We start from the raw sequence: 16,554 nt of genomic DNA, 5'->3' as shown, positions 1-16,554 counted from the left end.
CCACTGATTACACACTCAAAGATTATATACGCATTTTGTATAAAATAAATGCATGTTTTAAATGTGAAGGTTTTTAGGTAGTACGTTTGAAATGTTATTCCAAGAAATCAATTCAGATTTTGCGAGGTCATTGACAGTGTGCTAAAATTAATTCTCCTTAGATGTTGAGAAAAGCAAAACAAAAGAAAGACAGAACTTTACTGTTAACCACTGAACAATGAACAATAATTAATTAACCAACATAATTTAGTGATGTCATCTGATGATGATCTCAACAAGTCAATAAAAACATTAAAAACATGTTTTGGAGAGAAGCGTGCAGAACAGTCAAATCTGACAGTTTCCAGCACAAGATAAAACCCATCCACCAATTACAATTTAAAGGCAGATATTGGCTGAACAGGATGGCGGCAGGCTGGGGGTCAAGTAACGAAGTTCAAATACTACTTCTGACTTCTACTCATTACATTTTCACACAAGTATCTGTACTTTCTATTCCTTACATTTCTAAAGCAAACGTTACTCGTTACTCTTGGCTTCGGTTTAATGTTTATAAATATTTATTTCCCGTCATGTGCTCCATCCAATGCAGATCATTGGCTCTGCCCACATCTAGTGAAAACTAGTGTGATTGGATGAGTCGTATAACGCAAACACTCATTGGTTAGCTAAAGGAAACCATCAGAAGCTAGCAGGTGTTCTTCAAACTTTAAACCTGAATTGTCTATGCCATGCTACAATGTGGGATTCAGAAAAAGATGTTGAAATGTCTGAAAGGTCGGACACAGGAGAGAGCGTATCGGGAGACGGAGACCAACAAGACATCCCTCATCCTTGGCCCTATCTCTAAGAATTTATAGAAATATTCGAAAAATTGAGCTTTTAATTCATATAGTTGCATCTGGCTGTTTTTTTTTTTTAAAGAGGTCAAGTTGATGCTTCAACTTTTACCAGAGTGTTTTTAAACTGCAGTATCTATACTTCTACTTAAGTGACAAATGTGTTTAGTTTTGACACCACTGCAGATAATGGCTGAACATGCTGGTGATAGGCTGGAGGCAGGCTTGAGATGCCAGATTATGGATTAACAGTCGGGTTGCAGGCTTGGAAAGTGGCTTGAAAGTTAGCTAAATGCTGAACACGCTGGTGGATTTTTAGGATCATACTTTTACAAAGATAAAAGTTAATTCGCGTTTGATTCATTCTCCAACAGCATTCTGTCTTTAGTATGACGGATTATCTGTATAAAGTCAGAAATATGTTGCTCTTAATGCATTTTTGCAGCCAAACACATTGTGCCACTGTGCATCATCTATATATGTTTAATAATTCTTCGTAAAATGGTATAAAAAACAGAGGGATTATAAATAGAAAAATGCAGTATTCTATACCTTTATTTAAAAAAAATGACTAAAGCATAATATACATTCAGTAAAAATATGCACAAAGAAAAGTAGCTTTCTCCTGATTCTCTTACAAAACAATATTAGGATTAACTTTTTATAATAATAATATAAAAAAATAGAGTTTGCATTTTTAAATGAACTCCTGAAAACTGGACTTCATTAGCCGTGGACTGAGGTAGTAACCCCAAAAGGGTTTTTATATTAACTGTCAAGTTTCAAACGAGACAAATGGTTGGAATTAGACACAGATAGAATAATAAAAAATTATTAAAACTTCATTGATTTAGAGAAAATACAAGTTTCATTGCTTAAATCATCTACCAATAAAAGTATGATTAACGTGAGCAGTAAAGTGTTAATTATAGTCATAACTGGACTGACCAAAAAAAAAAAAAAAAAAACTATAACCATTTTATAAACATAGGCAATAAAAATCTTTTTTAAATAAATATATACATTTTGTGGTGTTTTCAAGTGGCATATAGAAATCCAGAACGGAATAATTTAGTTTTAAGCCAGTTTTGTGATGGTTAGGCTTCCTTTGATCCATAAAGTGTCGATGTCACTGAGGGGCAGCACTCTGTGGGTGAAGTCAAACAGCTTCTGTCCGTCTACAAACACTCGAAGTCTGCTCTGTTCGCAGTGGAACTCCATCTGGGGGACAGAAAACAATTCAGTTCCAGTTCACGAATCCATAACTGCATCCAGGTACTGCAGCCAAATTTTTCCTCATAGGTTCTGGTACCTTAAAGGGCTGATCCTTGATGAAGGGAAAAAACGGGACCGCTCTCTCCACCTCGCCCCAGGAACCCGACATGCAGGCTCTTCGCAGGACTTGTCGGTCCTTAAAGCGAACACAGAGCTCCAGGGCTACATTAGGGGGAGGCTCCTTGGATGTCCCACGGCCACACGTCAAAGCAACGTAGAATCTAGCAGAAAGGAGAAGGATGGCAGCCAGATAACACGTATTATTACAGTATAAACACTTCCTGTTTTTCATTTGAGAAGCACAGAAGTTAAAAGTTTATGACCCTCAACACCTTTTTTAAAAGCGTATACTGAAACCAGACATTTTCCCTATCTTAAAAGTTCATGCTATGTCTAAGAGATTGCGTAATCGAAACTAACGCCTGCTGTTGTAATGTGTTGAATGTTCAATAAATAAAGCCTGCAAGCGTAGAGCAAGACGAAGATGCACAGAGTAATCCTAAAGCTCTGTATATCTTCCCTTTGCAAAGCAAGGTCAGGAAAAATCTTACACTGTCTTTGTTTCATTCTTTATAGGTTAAAGTTGGGGAAACTCAGAGATGGCAAAAGTACTCACTTTCCGTACTTGAGTAAAAGTACAGATACTTGTGTTAAAAAATACTCTGGTAAAAGTGGAAGTACTGATTAAACTTCTTTACTCAAGTAAAAGTAACAAAGTACAGGCTTGTAAATGTACTTAAAGTATAAAAGTAAAAGTAGAAACCACTTTTTTCATGCCGTTGCCTACATTTTAAATGGATGTCTGCCAATAGGACTAGATCTCCGTTGTGTTCATTTTCAATCATCTCGTCGTCCATGCTACTATGCTAACGCCACCGCCACCAAGCTGCAATGATTTGCCGCCAATGAATACCGCCGAATCTGTCGATTCATCTTGTAGTGGTGCGTCAAATGCAACGTAGATTCCCATCCAATTAGATTGAATTTGGTATTGATGACGTGAAAAATAATAACGGTAACTCCATTGAAATGATTCAAAACTAAAGTAACGAGCCAATTTTTTAAAATGTAAGGAGTAGAAAGTACAGATATTTGTGTAAAAATGTAAGGAGTAGAAGTAAAAAGTTGCCATAAAAATAAGTAGTAAAGTAAAGTAAAAATATCAGAAAAATCTACTTGAGTACAGTAACGAAGTATTTGTACTTCGTTACTTCCCATCTCTGGGGAAACTTAACAACCCTAACAAGGTTATAAGCAGAACTTGTAGATGAACCTAATTCTGTTCAATAAGTGAACAGAACACTTCTTAAACTTCCTGTCAGAGTAATAAATAAATAAACCTGCTGTTTTGTGCAGAGGCTTGTTATACCCTATAAACAAACAATAGGATGGATTACAGGATCATATTCTTACCGATCCGGCCTGGGGTCCACCATCCCAACCACTATCACCTTCTTTCCTGGCTGCAGTCCTCCTGAGATGTGACCTCTGAAAGGGACAGCCTGCATGCACAAACATTTCCATGGCAATAAATACATTTAGACTGCTTTGAGTTTAGGTTTCAGATTTCTTAAGAATTAGAAGGAGTAAAATTAAAATAATCCCAAATTCTTCATTAATTTTACAAGAACATCGAATGAAAACAAGTATACCAGAGTTGTAAAGAAGAATAAGTTACTAAATAATTACGTTTTACTGAGCAGAACCCATTTATGAGAAGCCAGAGACTGGCCAGGATTTTTTTTGCATGTTGCACAAAGAGCAGCCACCTTTTCACAGCTGTAAGCTGTCACCTGAGCGTGAAGACCCGATTTATTAATTATCAATGAGCTATAAATCAATGCAGGCTGCTTTTCTTCAAATAAATCGTCACAAAAAATATTCTTCACATAAAATAATACATTTTTTGCTATAGGCTTAGACTGCTGGAGGACATAGGGACCCTTTTTTCATCATTTTGTTTTCATCTAACATTCTGCTCTCTCTGCTTTTTCTCATAGTAGCTTAATCTGGTCTGTTCCTGTTTGGCTGTGACTCCATCCTGGAGAGAAATATCAGCTGTGCTGCTGCCATCAACACCTTTTTTTTCTAGATGTTGGAGCTCGGCCTGTTTTTCAGTGTAGTCCTGTTTCTCTGACTGTGACTCTCTGACTGCTTTTTGTTTCTCTGCTTCTTTTTCTATCTCTGCTTCTGTCTCCTTGAACCCCAGTGGGCCTCAGCAGATGGCCGCTCACACTGAGCCTGGTTCTGCTGGAGGTTTCTTCCAGTTAAAAGGGAGTTTTTCCTCTCCACTGTCGCTACAAGCATGCTTAGCGTGAGGGATTGCCTTCGAGTCAATAAGTCGATGCAATCAACTGATTTTCCTTAGATAGAAAACTTTGAATCAATCTGACTGGATGATCTGGTGAACTGGAAAGTGCCTTGAGATGACATGATGTGAATTTGTGCTATAGAAATAAACTGAACTGAATTTTTGGAAGTTTGATTTAAATTGGTCGGTGATAAAACATCATGAACTCTGACAAAACAATAACATCAGAACCGCGAATCAGCACATGTCCGATTGTTAGATTTTAAAAACAATCGATTTGGTCCAAAAAATCTGATACTAAAATATTATTCAGCTATAACCTTTATTGCTTCTACAGGAGCTAAGATGCTAGGGTTATAAACAGATGGTTTGGACAGTTTTTTTTTTTTAGCCTTTTTAAGTGTGTTTCAAAACAATGTGAAGAAGAAAGACATCAGTAACGAGCTAATAAAAACAACTTATGCTCCCAAAGTGTAACTTTCTGTAGGGCTATGTAACCTAAACTGAAATGTTTTGAAAGAAAAACACTATTTTTATCTCAAATGTCTACAAAAATGATTATCCCTTAATTTGTTTCTAAAGTATTTGTAAGTATTTTTTAATAAAATCTAAATCTTTTTATTCTTAAAAATTGATTTACTTGCTTAGATATGCACAAAAAAAGATGCCTTAATCATTTTTACCAGTTTTTTCTCAGCTTCTCCATCCAGGCATCGAGGACCTGACTTGTTCTGATCCGTCTCATGTCTCTGTGGTAAACTCCATCTCTGACAGGAAGGAAATACATATGTTAGAACTCTGGTTTATTGACTTTAAGTGTTGCATTCAGGGACAAATATGTGTGAGGGAAAGAATGTAAATGTTTTCAGTCTCTGTTTTTTTGCTGGTAGGGTACTAAGTTCACAGAGTGACGTAACACCTCCTGTCCTGTGACAAGCATGTGCCTAAATTCGAGCCTCAGTGAAACAGGAAGTTGGATTATATTGGCTCAGAATTCAAAATAAAAGCTTTTGTGCCAACCTTTTCAGGGAGTTATTTGAAAGTAAAAAGATGTATGTTTTCGAGCAGATGCTAATGTGGCAGATGCAGACATCAGAGTTTAAGACATACGAGCATTACGAGCAAATTAACTGTTACAGGCAGTTTCTGGAGCATCAGACACTCATTCTAGGGCCCCAAGTTCGCTACATAAAATACATAAAAACTCTTATTTTGTATTTATATTTGTGCACATTAGTTATGTTTTTGATAAAATTCCTTTGGCTAAAATGCCATCAGAATGCTTATAATATTAAGTGTGTCTCAGCCCCCCCTTCAGTGTCCACCATATTGGATCAGTCCATTTGCTGCACATGTTCAGAAAGTTCCAAACAGACAGCAGCAAACCATTTAAAAACAAACTATGCAAAGAGCAGTGTTGCCAACTTAGCGCTTTAGTCGCTATATTTAGCCACTTTTCAGACCCCTCTAGCACTTTGATTTCAAAAGCTTCTTGCGCCAAATATAGAGACTTTTTTCTGCTACTGGAGACTTTGGAGACAACATCTAAAAGCAGCGAACTCTGCTCTCCAGAGCGAGTAGATTGGTAACCCCGCCTCCTGCTCTCCTCTATCTTGTCTGCTGTCATGATTCATGCAGCTATTATTTCATCCAAATGAAAAATGGAGAACAGATAAGCAGATCATGGCTTGTCTACAGTGAAAAGAAGGACTGGGTTATTTACTTTGGCCTTTTTGGAAACACAGGAAGGAGCAATCAGCTAAGTGAGCTTAGTGCTTGGAAAAAATCTTTCATTCCTTTAGAGACAGCATGAAAAGTCAGCTGAGTACAAAACATAGAGAGGAAAACAAGAAGAAAAGGGACAAGAAGAGAGGGACACAACCTAGAACAGATAATGGATGTCTATTCTATTAACATTTCTCTATCTGTAGAATGGGGCTGTTTTATGTGTTGTCTTCTCCATTCAGAGGGCCCCCTGCCTGTCTTTGCCTAGGGCCCCAAATTTCCTAAATCCGCCCCTGACCCTCAGGCCTCAATAAAACAGACAAAAAAAAATCAATCAAGTTTTAGCAGTTTCCTCGGTCATCACAAAAAACCTTTAACCAAAAGTAATTTTCCATTTTATTGGTTTAAATAAAGCTGTCCTGCTCCACAGGAGATAGAAGTGCTTTTATTTTGGTAGCTTTCAAAGGATCCTTTGTGTTTTCTAGATAACTTTAAACAAGCTGAGCCTAAAACAGGTTCACACCCCCTTTATTTAAAAGCTAAAAAACTAGAAAGCTAAAGTCCTGACTGTCCCCAGGGAACTCTATTTACATTTCTAACACTGATTACAGGACAGTTCCTGAGCCTGTGTGTGTGTTCTGGTTAGCTGTTAACTGCTTCTTGTTTGCCAGGTGTGTAAACTTACCTTCCTGCCCTGCGTTGTCAGCCTGTGTGATTCAGCCATTTTTTTTTTTTTGTCTGCAGGAAGCAAACAGGAGAGCAATAAGCTGCAGATCCAGTTAGTCTGCCTGTGACGTCTCGTCTTTTTGCCAAATCAACGCTGACGGAAAGCTTCAACCTGCCTGATTACCCTGCAGCACACACACACACACACACACACACACAGTGCAGCTCTGATAATCAGCTGCCCCCACATGCCTTTCTCTGCCAGGTCAATAACAAACACACTCATTGTGAGCTTCTACCTCCTCCTCAGGCTCTCATAGTGGAACACAATTGAACCTTTTATACTTTACTAATAAATAAAACTGCTCTCTGCTTGATGTTGTGTTGTATAAAAGCTACAGATGATCCGCAAACAAGTAAGACACGTTTCTGATTCTCCTGGACATGAAGGTTGTTCTTATTTTGGGCTTTAAAGGCTTATTTAGAGTTCATTTTTTCAGAGCTAAATGCTTAAACAACTAAAGAGATTTTTAAAAACAAGAATTAAATGCACAAGTTTATTTATTTATTTATTTTTTTTGCTGTAATTCTGGTGTTTTTTTCTTTGATTTGTTCCTGGCTGAGAGTTTGCATGTTCTCCCTGAGCATGCGTGGGTTCTCTCTGGGTACTCCAGCTTCCTCCCACAGTCCAAAAACATTAATGTTAGGTTAATTGACTTGTCTAAATTCTCCTTAGGTCTGCGTGAATGGTTGTCCTGTTTGTCTCTGCGTTGCCCTGGGATGGACTGGCAACCTGTCCATGGTGTACGCCGCCTCTCGCCCATTAACTTCTGGAGATAGGCACCAGCACCCCTCGCGACCCCACTTGGGACAAGCATGTTAGATAATGGATGGATGTTCCTGGCTGAAGGTATTTCCCAGCATGGTGAGCCTGTCTGAAGTTCCCTCATCAGTCGGCTGAGGATTGAGGCAGCTGCCAGACCCTTTACTGGGGGAGTGGCGGCCTAGTGGATAGGGCGTAGAGCTTAGAATCCTGAGGTTTTGAGTTTGAGCCCCACTCCCACAGACTGCCACTCTGAGTCCCTGAGGAAAGACCCTTAACCCCACACTGCTCAACGGGCACCGCACAATGGCAGCCCACTGTTCCCCAAGGGGATGGGTTAAATGCAGAGTTCATTTTGTTGTGCTATACTTGTGACAGTGTAATGACAATAAAGCTGAAAAAAAACAGTGACTCATCTCACTTCATATGTCCTCTGCTCTCTTGCCTGCTTCTACAGTAGCAGGCATTCAAAATGGCCCCACTTTCATTGATGGGCCCTTGGCTGGTAACCTGACCCCGCCAGATGGATTTGCTCCGCATATCCATCTGGAAACCTTCCGTTGAAGTAATTTTGTGAAGGGGCGAAAATACTGGTTAGCTGATTGGCCTATGTTGGTGATAGACGGGCCAAATAAACCAATCAGATCAACGACGCATATGACGTACTAACAGAGCGACGACGAAGAGGAGCCAATTGATAGATCAAACTCTTGGCGAAACCAGTCGGGAGAAGAGCAAAAACATCTTTTCCTCTGAGAAAAGCCTCCAGAGCAGTGTTTTGCTCTTCTTTCACTGAAGAAATACTCTGTAATTCCGATAAAACTTGCTCGATAGCCACGCTAACGCTAGTTTCACCGGCTGAAGCCGCCATGTTCTTTAGACTGAACTGTCGCGCTTCTCGTTGCGTCACACCTCAACCCGCCTCAAAGCCAACGCTGATTGGACGTTCGTTTGGTGAACGGCTCCAAATTTTCTTTAACGGAGAGTCTCCAGACTGATCTGCGAGTGAAACCTTGAAAGCTCGCGAGATCAGGATGGTCCCCTACAATTCCCTTTTAAACATAAATATTTGTACAAAAATATTATTCCTCTCATGATTTGTGGACAATGAGACCTAAAAAGAAGAGTCATCTCCTGTTCAGGCCCTCTAATTCAGTGAAAGGGTGGAGTCAAAGTAAAAAAAAATATTACACTCCAGTGGCTGGGATTTGCCGCGAAGTAGGCCGCCATTCGGCTGGGAAGGGCCTTTTTCAATGGCTGCTACTGTACTCATTCTCTACAGCCCCCAGTTGTCTCCTGTTAAAGCCACAGAGCACTTTAAGCTTCCACCGGACAATCAGGAGTTCCCTCACTATCCTCTACTCCTCCAGAACCAGCACAAAAATCCCATCTTATCGGCCATAATGTCTTCTCCACTCCTCCTTAGACATTGTATAAAGGAGAAGCCGGTTTACTGAACTACTCTGTAAATAAAGGCTTTGAAATAAATCTGTTATGGATCCTAATGGCTGCTTCTAATTGTTGGTCTGAAAATTAAGCTAAAACATGATATTGTTTCTAATTCAAGTTATACATAGAGGCTGTAATATTTTAATACACCCCCACAAATATCAGATCTGTCAAATAAATACTTCATTACCATACTTAAGTAGATTAGTATTTTGGCCATCTATACTTTACTGGAATACTTATTTTTTAGTCTTTTTACTTCTAATCCTTAACTTTTAAAAATAGACTTGTCAGTTTTGTTTCATTTAAGCTTATTTTTATTAAAGCTTGTTGGTATTTAAGAGAAAATAAAATCCATCAAAATAATTTTTTTCATCAGTACAATTAATTTATTTGTGGTTGGACTCGGTGCTGCCCCAACTTGTTGTTCACCACATACTAATCAGTTTTTTCAAGATGATGCAAAGTTAAATTTAACACTGTCATTAGTTATAAAACTAAGAAAATTAAGTAAAGGAAGTTATCTTCCAGAATTATATTGAGTGTAATACTCCTTTAAAAAGCTTCTCTCATTATTTTTCCTGCATTACTTTTAATTTTATACTGTAAGTAGTTTTAAAAATTTTACTTTTATACTTTTACTGGGGCAATTAAGTTGATCCTCTAACTTCAACAAAAGTGTTTTTAAACAGCAGGATTTATACCTTCTAGTGGAGTATTAAATATTAGTAATTTTGACACCTTTTTAACCCTATAATGCCAAATGTATCGTATTTGATTCATACGGTTTCTGAAATGTTTTGCGTCTGACACCTTTTGCATAATTTAATGGTAAAAACTTTGCTCAAAATCCTATTGTACACAATCAGATATACCTGATAACAGCCAGTAGAAGACTACACAAAAAATAATCTTGACTTATCGCATAGTAATAAATTATTAATATCAAAAATGTATTTCTGTTTTTTCTTTTTACATATTTTGTTAAAAGACCAAATAAGGACTTCAAACCAAAAATAAGTGATTTTCTGTTTTTTTAATTCTTGGATCTGGCTTTAAAGGGTTAAATATATTTTGTCAAAGTCTTTAAAGCAGTTATGGCCCCAGTTTGGACCCTATCAGAAATGTCAGAACTCATTTCATCATGGTAAGCTGGGCCTGTTCTAAGAACCAACTAAAGTTTTAAGTAAAGAAAAATCTCCTTTTTCAGAGGTAAATGTAATGTTGGCCTTCTTCCAGTTTGGGATCATAGTCTTGTTAGAACACTCACCTTTGTCTAACATGCTGTTTATTTGAAGAGCAAAAATAAAGACTAATTTAAGTACAACAGAGGCAGCAAAATAGAAAATAAACAAGAGATGATAAACGTAATAAACCTGACAATAAAAGGGTATTAGGACATGCAATTATATGGCAAACTTCAACTGGCAAAACCCGAAAGAGAATATAGCAAGACCTATTAAAAAAAAAAAGAAAAATGTTGAATGAAATTACAAGATCCATAATGCACACTGAAAAAACCATCTAGAAATAAGTAAAAATATCTTAAATTAAGTGTATTTACCCTTAATTTGAGCAGAAAAATTAGTGTTTTTACTCTTAAAATAAGATAATTAGGTAATATGCACTTGAAATAAGACAATGTAATTCTTTTTTTTCTTATTTTAAATGTAAATTGCCTTGTTCCATTGGCAGAATTTCTTTTTTACCTCCTCAATCCAAGAATAAATGCATTTATTTTAAGAAAGTGACTTATCTAGATTTCGATTTTTTTCCAGTGCACCATATACTTTAATTAGCCTTATTCTTGGTTTTACTCAAGGAGTTCAATTTATAACTTCTATAGCATCTCACAGGAATGTCTGTTTGCATCAAAAGCAACATAAATTAGGCAAAAATTAAGCCGTAAACGTCAGAGGAAACAGTGCAGCAAGTTGGATCTGCAGACTAATAGATAAATGTGATCTACATCCCAGACGTACTCACCAAGTGGTCAGAAGAGAAGAAAAGGGCATAAAGGAACAAAATATTCTATTTGTGGTCAAAAGGCTTCATTCTTATTGTGTCTTAGTGAAAGTCAGAAGCGCTCATTGAAATCTTTTCATTTTCCATACAGAGCAAAAGAATGGGAGGAAGTCAGGGGTCCTTTGGTCAAAGGAAAGGGCCGAACTTCTGGGAGAGGAAGCAGCCCTGGTTTTACAGCACAGCCGTCATCAAACGCAGTGGGATGTTCAAATGCAGCAGCGACGACTGTGACGACAAGGTGACCCTTATCAGCCTAGTAAGAAAAAGGATTAGGGCCGCTGAAAAAAAAAAAATAAAGTTAACTGATTTTTTAATTTTATTTCCGTTTAACTTGGGGAAAAAAGTCAGAATTCTGACTTTTTTATTGTCAGAATTCAGTCAGAATTCTGAGAAATAAGTCAGAATTCTGAGAAAAAAAGTCAGAATTCTGGGAAAAAAGTCTGAATTCTGACTTTAATCTCAGAATTCTGACTTTTTTCTTAGAATTTTGACTTTAATCTCAGAATTCTGACTTTTTCCCCATACTAAACTGAAATCAAATTGAAAAATCAGTTTGTTTGTTTTTCCACTGGCCCTAATCCTCTACCGTAGCCTAGGGTGTTGAAAACAACAGAAAATTATATATATATATATGTATATACAGTATTAGAAAATGATGTCGGTACACTTTGTTTTGACTACAAACAGCCGATGGGGTAAATGTTGGCAGTTTCTGGTTCAGGTCTTCTGATGTCTAATTGGTTCCCCTTTTAGGGTTTGGGATATTACTGGTGTTACGACCCGGCTCAGCCAGGGAAAAAGGAAGCAACATTAAAGAAACCCTGGTGGTAAGGTTTTAACAATTTAAGGATTTATTGTTTGGAGTTTTTTCAAAATAAACAAAAAAAGGTAACAATTATTAATCAAAATGTAGGGACTCTCAAAAACAGAGTATTCACTAAAACAAAATCCACAAAACAGATGTGTAAATCAAAGAACTTAACCAAACAAAAATGATCTCTCAAAACAAGTTAAACAAAAACTAAAATACAAATCTCTAACGGCGTTTCAAAGTTCCCCCCACCGGGACAAAGTGAGTTACACAAGAAATCAAGGTTAACAAAATTTGTTAGAGCGGACTAAGCTATCAAAGCTAACACAAGTTTTACAGCAGTCAAACCTACACCCCACAAAATGGCAAGCTGTCTGAACAAAGGATCGGCCGCGCCTTCCCCTAGGAAGTCCTTTGGTTTTAAATGGAGGCCTCAACAATGATTGGTGGAGCCGGCAATTGGTGATCCAATCACGGTAGGCCCCAAGGTGTGTCACAGGAAAACATCCGCTTCCAGGTGCAGTCAATTTGATCAGGCCTCTGAAAAAAAATAAAATAAACACAAACACAGAAAAGGCCACTGGCCGTAACAATTGGATACAAAGATGATTTTTATTAACCGTATTTTCACGACCATAAGGCGCACCGTACTAAAAGGCGCAGTCTCAGTTATGTGTGCCATTACTGTATTTAACACACACATAGGGCGCACCGGATTATAGGGCGCGGGTTTTATATATCGGTACATATCCTCTACTACGTTTAAATACCTCTACTGCGTATTTAAAAATAGAGCGGGAGCAAAACTGAGTATGTTTGTGCTTTATTCATGTATTTATTACAAAGTATTAATCAAACCCATCAAAGTCATCATCCTCCGTTTCTGAATTAAACAGCTGGGCTAAATCAGACATGCTAATTTCCCCTTCTTCGCTGTCAGAGTCACTTTCCGTGCAGCGCGGCTCCTCGGAAATGATGCCGGCTTTTGCGAAAGCTCGAACAACAGTGCCAGCAGACACGTTAGCCCAAGCATCTACAATCCATCCGCAAACTGTGGCGTAACTTGCCCAGCATTTCTTCCGCTAGCATTACTGTTTTTAGTCGAAAAGTGACACGCTGGCCCCACTCGTTCTTTGCTCGATGATCCACCGCTCGAGTCTTTCCTCCAACTCGGGCCACCTCGCCTTATGTCCGCGGAAACTCAACTGCGTCTTCTTCACCTGTCGGAGTTCGGTTTCCCGTCTTCCTTCACTTGCGAACCATCGATTCAATAATCTTGAATTCTCTCGCGGGCGCGGCTGCTCAATTTCCATGTTCCTCTGCGTAGCTGATAGCCTTCTTTTTAAACTGTGCTTCATAGGCGAGTCTCTTTGCCATTTTCAGGGTTGTTAAGACAATGTTCTGCATAAAGCACATAACTGTTCTTTTATACACAAGCCACGCCCACACTTCCCCCTTTAACGTTCTCATGGCGGTCTCAACAACGTCTGCAGTAACAACACACACAGGGCGCACCGCACTATAGGGCGCGCCTTATAGTCGCAAAAATACGGTATCCACAATTTTCTTAGCCTCGTGAGATCATCCTGATCTCGCGAGCTTTCAAGGTTTCACTCGCAGATCAGTCTGGAGACTCTCCGTTGAAGAAAATTTGGAGCCGTTCACCAAACGAACGTCCAATCAGCGTTGGCTTTGAGGCGGGTTGAGGTGTGACGCAACGAGAAGTGCGACAGTTCAGTCTAAAGAACATGGCGGCTTCAGCCGATGAAACTAGCGTTAGCGTGGCTATCGAGCAAGTTTTATCGGAATTACAGAGTATTTCTTCACTCAAAGAAGAGCAAAACACTGCTCTGGAGGCTTTTCTCAGAGGAAAAGATGTTTTTGCTCTTCTCCCGACTGGTTTCAGCAAGTTTGATCTATCAATTGGCTCCTCTTCGCCGTCGCTCTGTTAGTACGTCATATGCTTCGTTGATCTGATTGGTTTATTTGGCCCGTCTATCACCAACATAGGCCAATCAGCTAACCAGTATTTTTGCCCCTTCCTAAAATTACTTCTACAGAAGTTTTCCAGATGGATATGCGGAGCAAATCCATCTGGCGGAGTCAGGTTACAATTTTCTTCCCTTTAAAAAGAATTCTTCTTTGTGAAATGATCTCCAGAAAGTGGGTTTTACAAAATGTTTTTAATAAATATATATAGCAAAAAATTGTTTTACAGTACAAAAAAAAAGTACATACAAACTCAAAAAACAAATAGAAAATCTACTAAAGCAATTCCCCTAAAAAAACAATTCCCTTCACATAAAATAGAAATCAATTCCCTTCGCATGATACAAAAATCCCTTTAAAAAAAGCTATAAAAAAATAATTCAGTGTATTAAATGATAAATATTAATAAAAAAAAAACGAAAGATGGTTGTAGACCCTGGAGCACCTTTGTTATACAGTCAGGTAATAATCACGTTTAGCTGCATCCATGAATATGAACTTCCTCGATTAAAGAAAACAAGCTTTAAACTTTACAGCATTTCAGTAAACAAAACTATGATGTTAAAAGATGCATAGTCACATTATTTTTATGATAAAAAAAACAATTATTTCTAAAAGATTAGCGCACCCTGGTGGCATATACTTATGTTTGTGTTTAACACTTTGAATTCGATTTTTTTGCTTAGTTTTTTAATAAATAAAAGGCCTTTGTGTATATTTTCAATAACAAAGGAAGTATGATACTGTTCATGTGTGCAGGATTTAAGCGAGGAAGTATCTAACTGCTGCTGAGCAAAGTAGCTCCTTCCAGTGAGGTGTGGAAATAAACTCAAGTTTAAACAAAACATAATACTTGATTCCAAGAGGTAAAAACTGGAACAATACATTCTGATCACTGTGTTCATTAAAGCAGGAGCTAATGCTGTTGAGGCGTTCAGATGTGGCTGCAGAGTCGGTGGAAACGAGAGTAAAAACCCTCATCAATACTGGCACTAGTGACAGCGATGCTAATCTTAAGCCGGGCGTACACTGCGATATATTTTCAATCTATGCACGCAGCTTCAGCTCAAACTGTACAACCAAACCGCAGGGTTTAAAAGTTCATAGCTCAGTGTGAGAACCGACGCTCTGATGCGATCGACCTGCTCACACTGTACGTCTAAAAACCACACTTTGGACTGAACACCGAGAGATGGCGCTGGTCCAGGGTTCCTACAGCATAAGGCCAGTTAAATTCAAGACTTTTTAATGCCACTTGAAATAAACATTTAAGACCAAATTCACAAGAAACATAAGAAAAACCTGCTTGCGACAACTTAACCCAAAGGTTTATTTTAACATAAACCACTGCACTAATGTTTCTAATGTTGAAAAGCTTCCCATACAGGAAGAAAGCTAAAAACACACAAATGACAGATATATTTGAACAATTATTTAACTGAATTCACAAACTTTGTTTTAGCAGGGAACAAAACAAATCAGTTTTAAAGCCCCAACATAACCAGTGCTAAGTCTTTTTTGCAGCTATTTTTCTTTGTATGGTTTTCTTAGTATGTTTGATTTGGTGATAAGTGGAGGCGTTGCAGAGACAAGGGTGGAACTAAACTGAGAAATACCGGCTGTTTCTCTCTAACTCCATTTTGACGCTTTGTGTTTCGTGCTTCGCATGTGTGACTCCACTGCCTTAATTCCCATCGTTCTGAGCTTGAATGACTTCTTGCACTGAATCCACTGAGCCTCATGTATGTTCCCTGGTTTTAGCCATGGAGAAAACTCTTGGCTGGAAACAATTTTGGTTCCATTTACACTTGCTCATATTTTCCAGACAAAAAGTTAATGGTGCATCTCCCAAATGTCCCGGCCGCAACAACGCTTTATTGGTTCCGCTATCGGGACGGAACCAATAATGGCGAGCCATCATTTTTTAATGTTTTATTTAGATTACAAAAATAAATCATAATAAAAATAATCCTATTTATGTTTTAAAAATTAAGACCTACGAAAGACTGATTTAAGACATCTTAATACAAATTAAGGCCTTAGTTTTATTTAGAAGAATTCAATGCCTTTTAAGACTTTTTAAGAAACCCTGTGGTCTGACTCGCCAACCTGGAAGAAGAAGAACTCCCTTGTTTGCTCATGAGCAGTGGTCGAGGTTCTGGTAAATTGGCCTGTAGCTCCGCCTCAACAGAAGGATTTGTGCACGAACAGCTCATGACGGCCGACTGAATTTCAAACATGTTTGATTTTCTCCCGACTTTACGATTCCTGATAAGGGGGTGGTCATGACAGGCTGATCATCTCTCGTTCCCGCCTGTACACTACGTGACACAGGACACACGAGCGGAAACTCGGCCCGATCGAAAAAATTCTCGCCAGACTGGAGAATCGGCCCTAAAAGATAAATCGTACAGTGTATGCCCGGCTTTAGTCTACACCAACTTTAGTTCTGCTGTACTGCCAGCAGATGGCGTCACGTTTGTTCATGCCTGCTCATCCCACATTGCAGGAACTTGATTTCCGGTCAAACAGGACTGGACACCATCAGGATGGACGATTGGTGAATACAAAACCATTTCATCATCATCAAATGGTTTTTCGTCGTTTTTGTAAAGGCATATAATGTGACTATGCACCTTTA

At 38.4% G+C, this 16,554-nt stretch overlaps 1 protein-coding gene across 1 annotated transcript; it reads right to left on the bottom strand.

Moving 5' to 3' along the window:
• Nucleotides 1-1,378: 1,378 nt before the first annotated feature.
• LOC119778693 (galectin-related protein-like) lies at nt 1,379-11,176 on the bottom strand. The gene is made up of 6 exons (XM_038278042.1): nt 11,075-11,176; nt 6,836-6,884; nt 5,109-5,192; nt 3,528-3,616; nt 2,152-2,335; nt 1,379-2,060 (listed from the first exon to the last, which is right to left on the bottom strand). Exons 2-6 carry the CDS (start codon nt 6,872-6,874, stop codon nt 1,917-1,919), a joined length of 540 nt encoding a protein of 179 aa, XP_038133970.1. The 5' UTR covers nt 6,875-6,884; nt 11,075-11,176; the 3' UTR covers nt 1,379-1,916.
• Between the last annotated feature and the right edge of the window lie 5,378 nt (nt 11,177-16,554).

This window comes from Cyprinodon tularosa, unplaced genomic scaffold (genome assembly GCF_016077235.1).
Source record: "Cyprinodon tularosa strain WSP-4 unplaced genomic scaffold, ASM1607723v1 ctg137, whole genome shotgun sequence".
Taxonomy (NCBI): Eukaryota; Metazoa; Chordata; class Actinopteri; order Cyprinodontiformes; family Cyprinodontidae; genus Cyprinodon; species Cyprinodon tularosa.
This window is presented reverse-complemented; position numbering and strand designations above follow the sequence as displayed.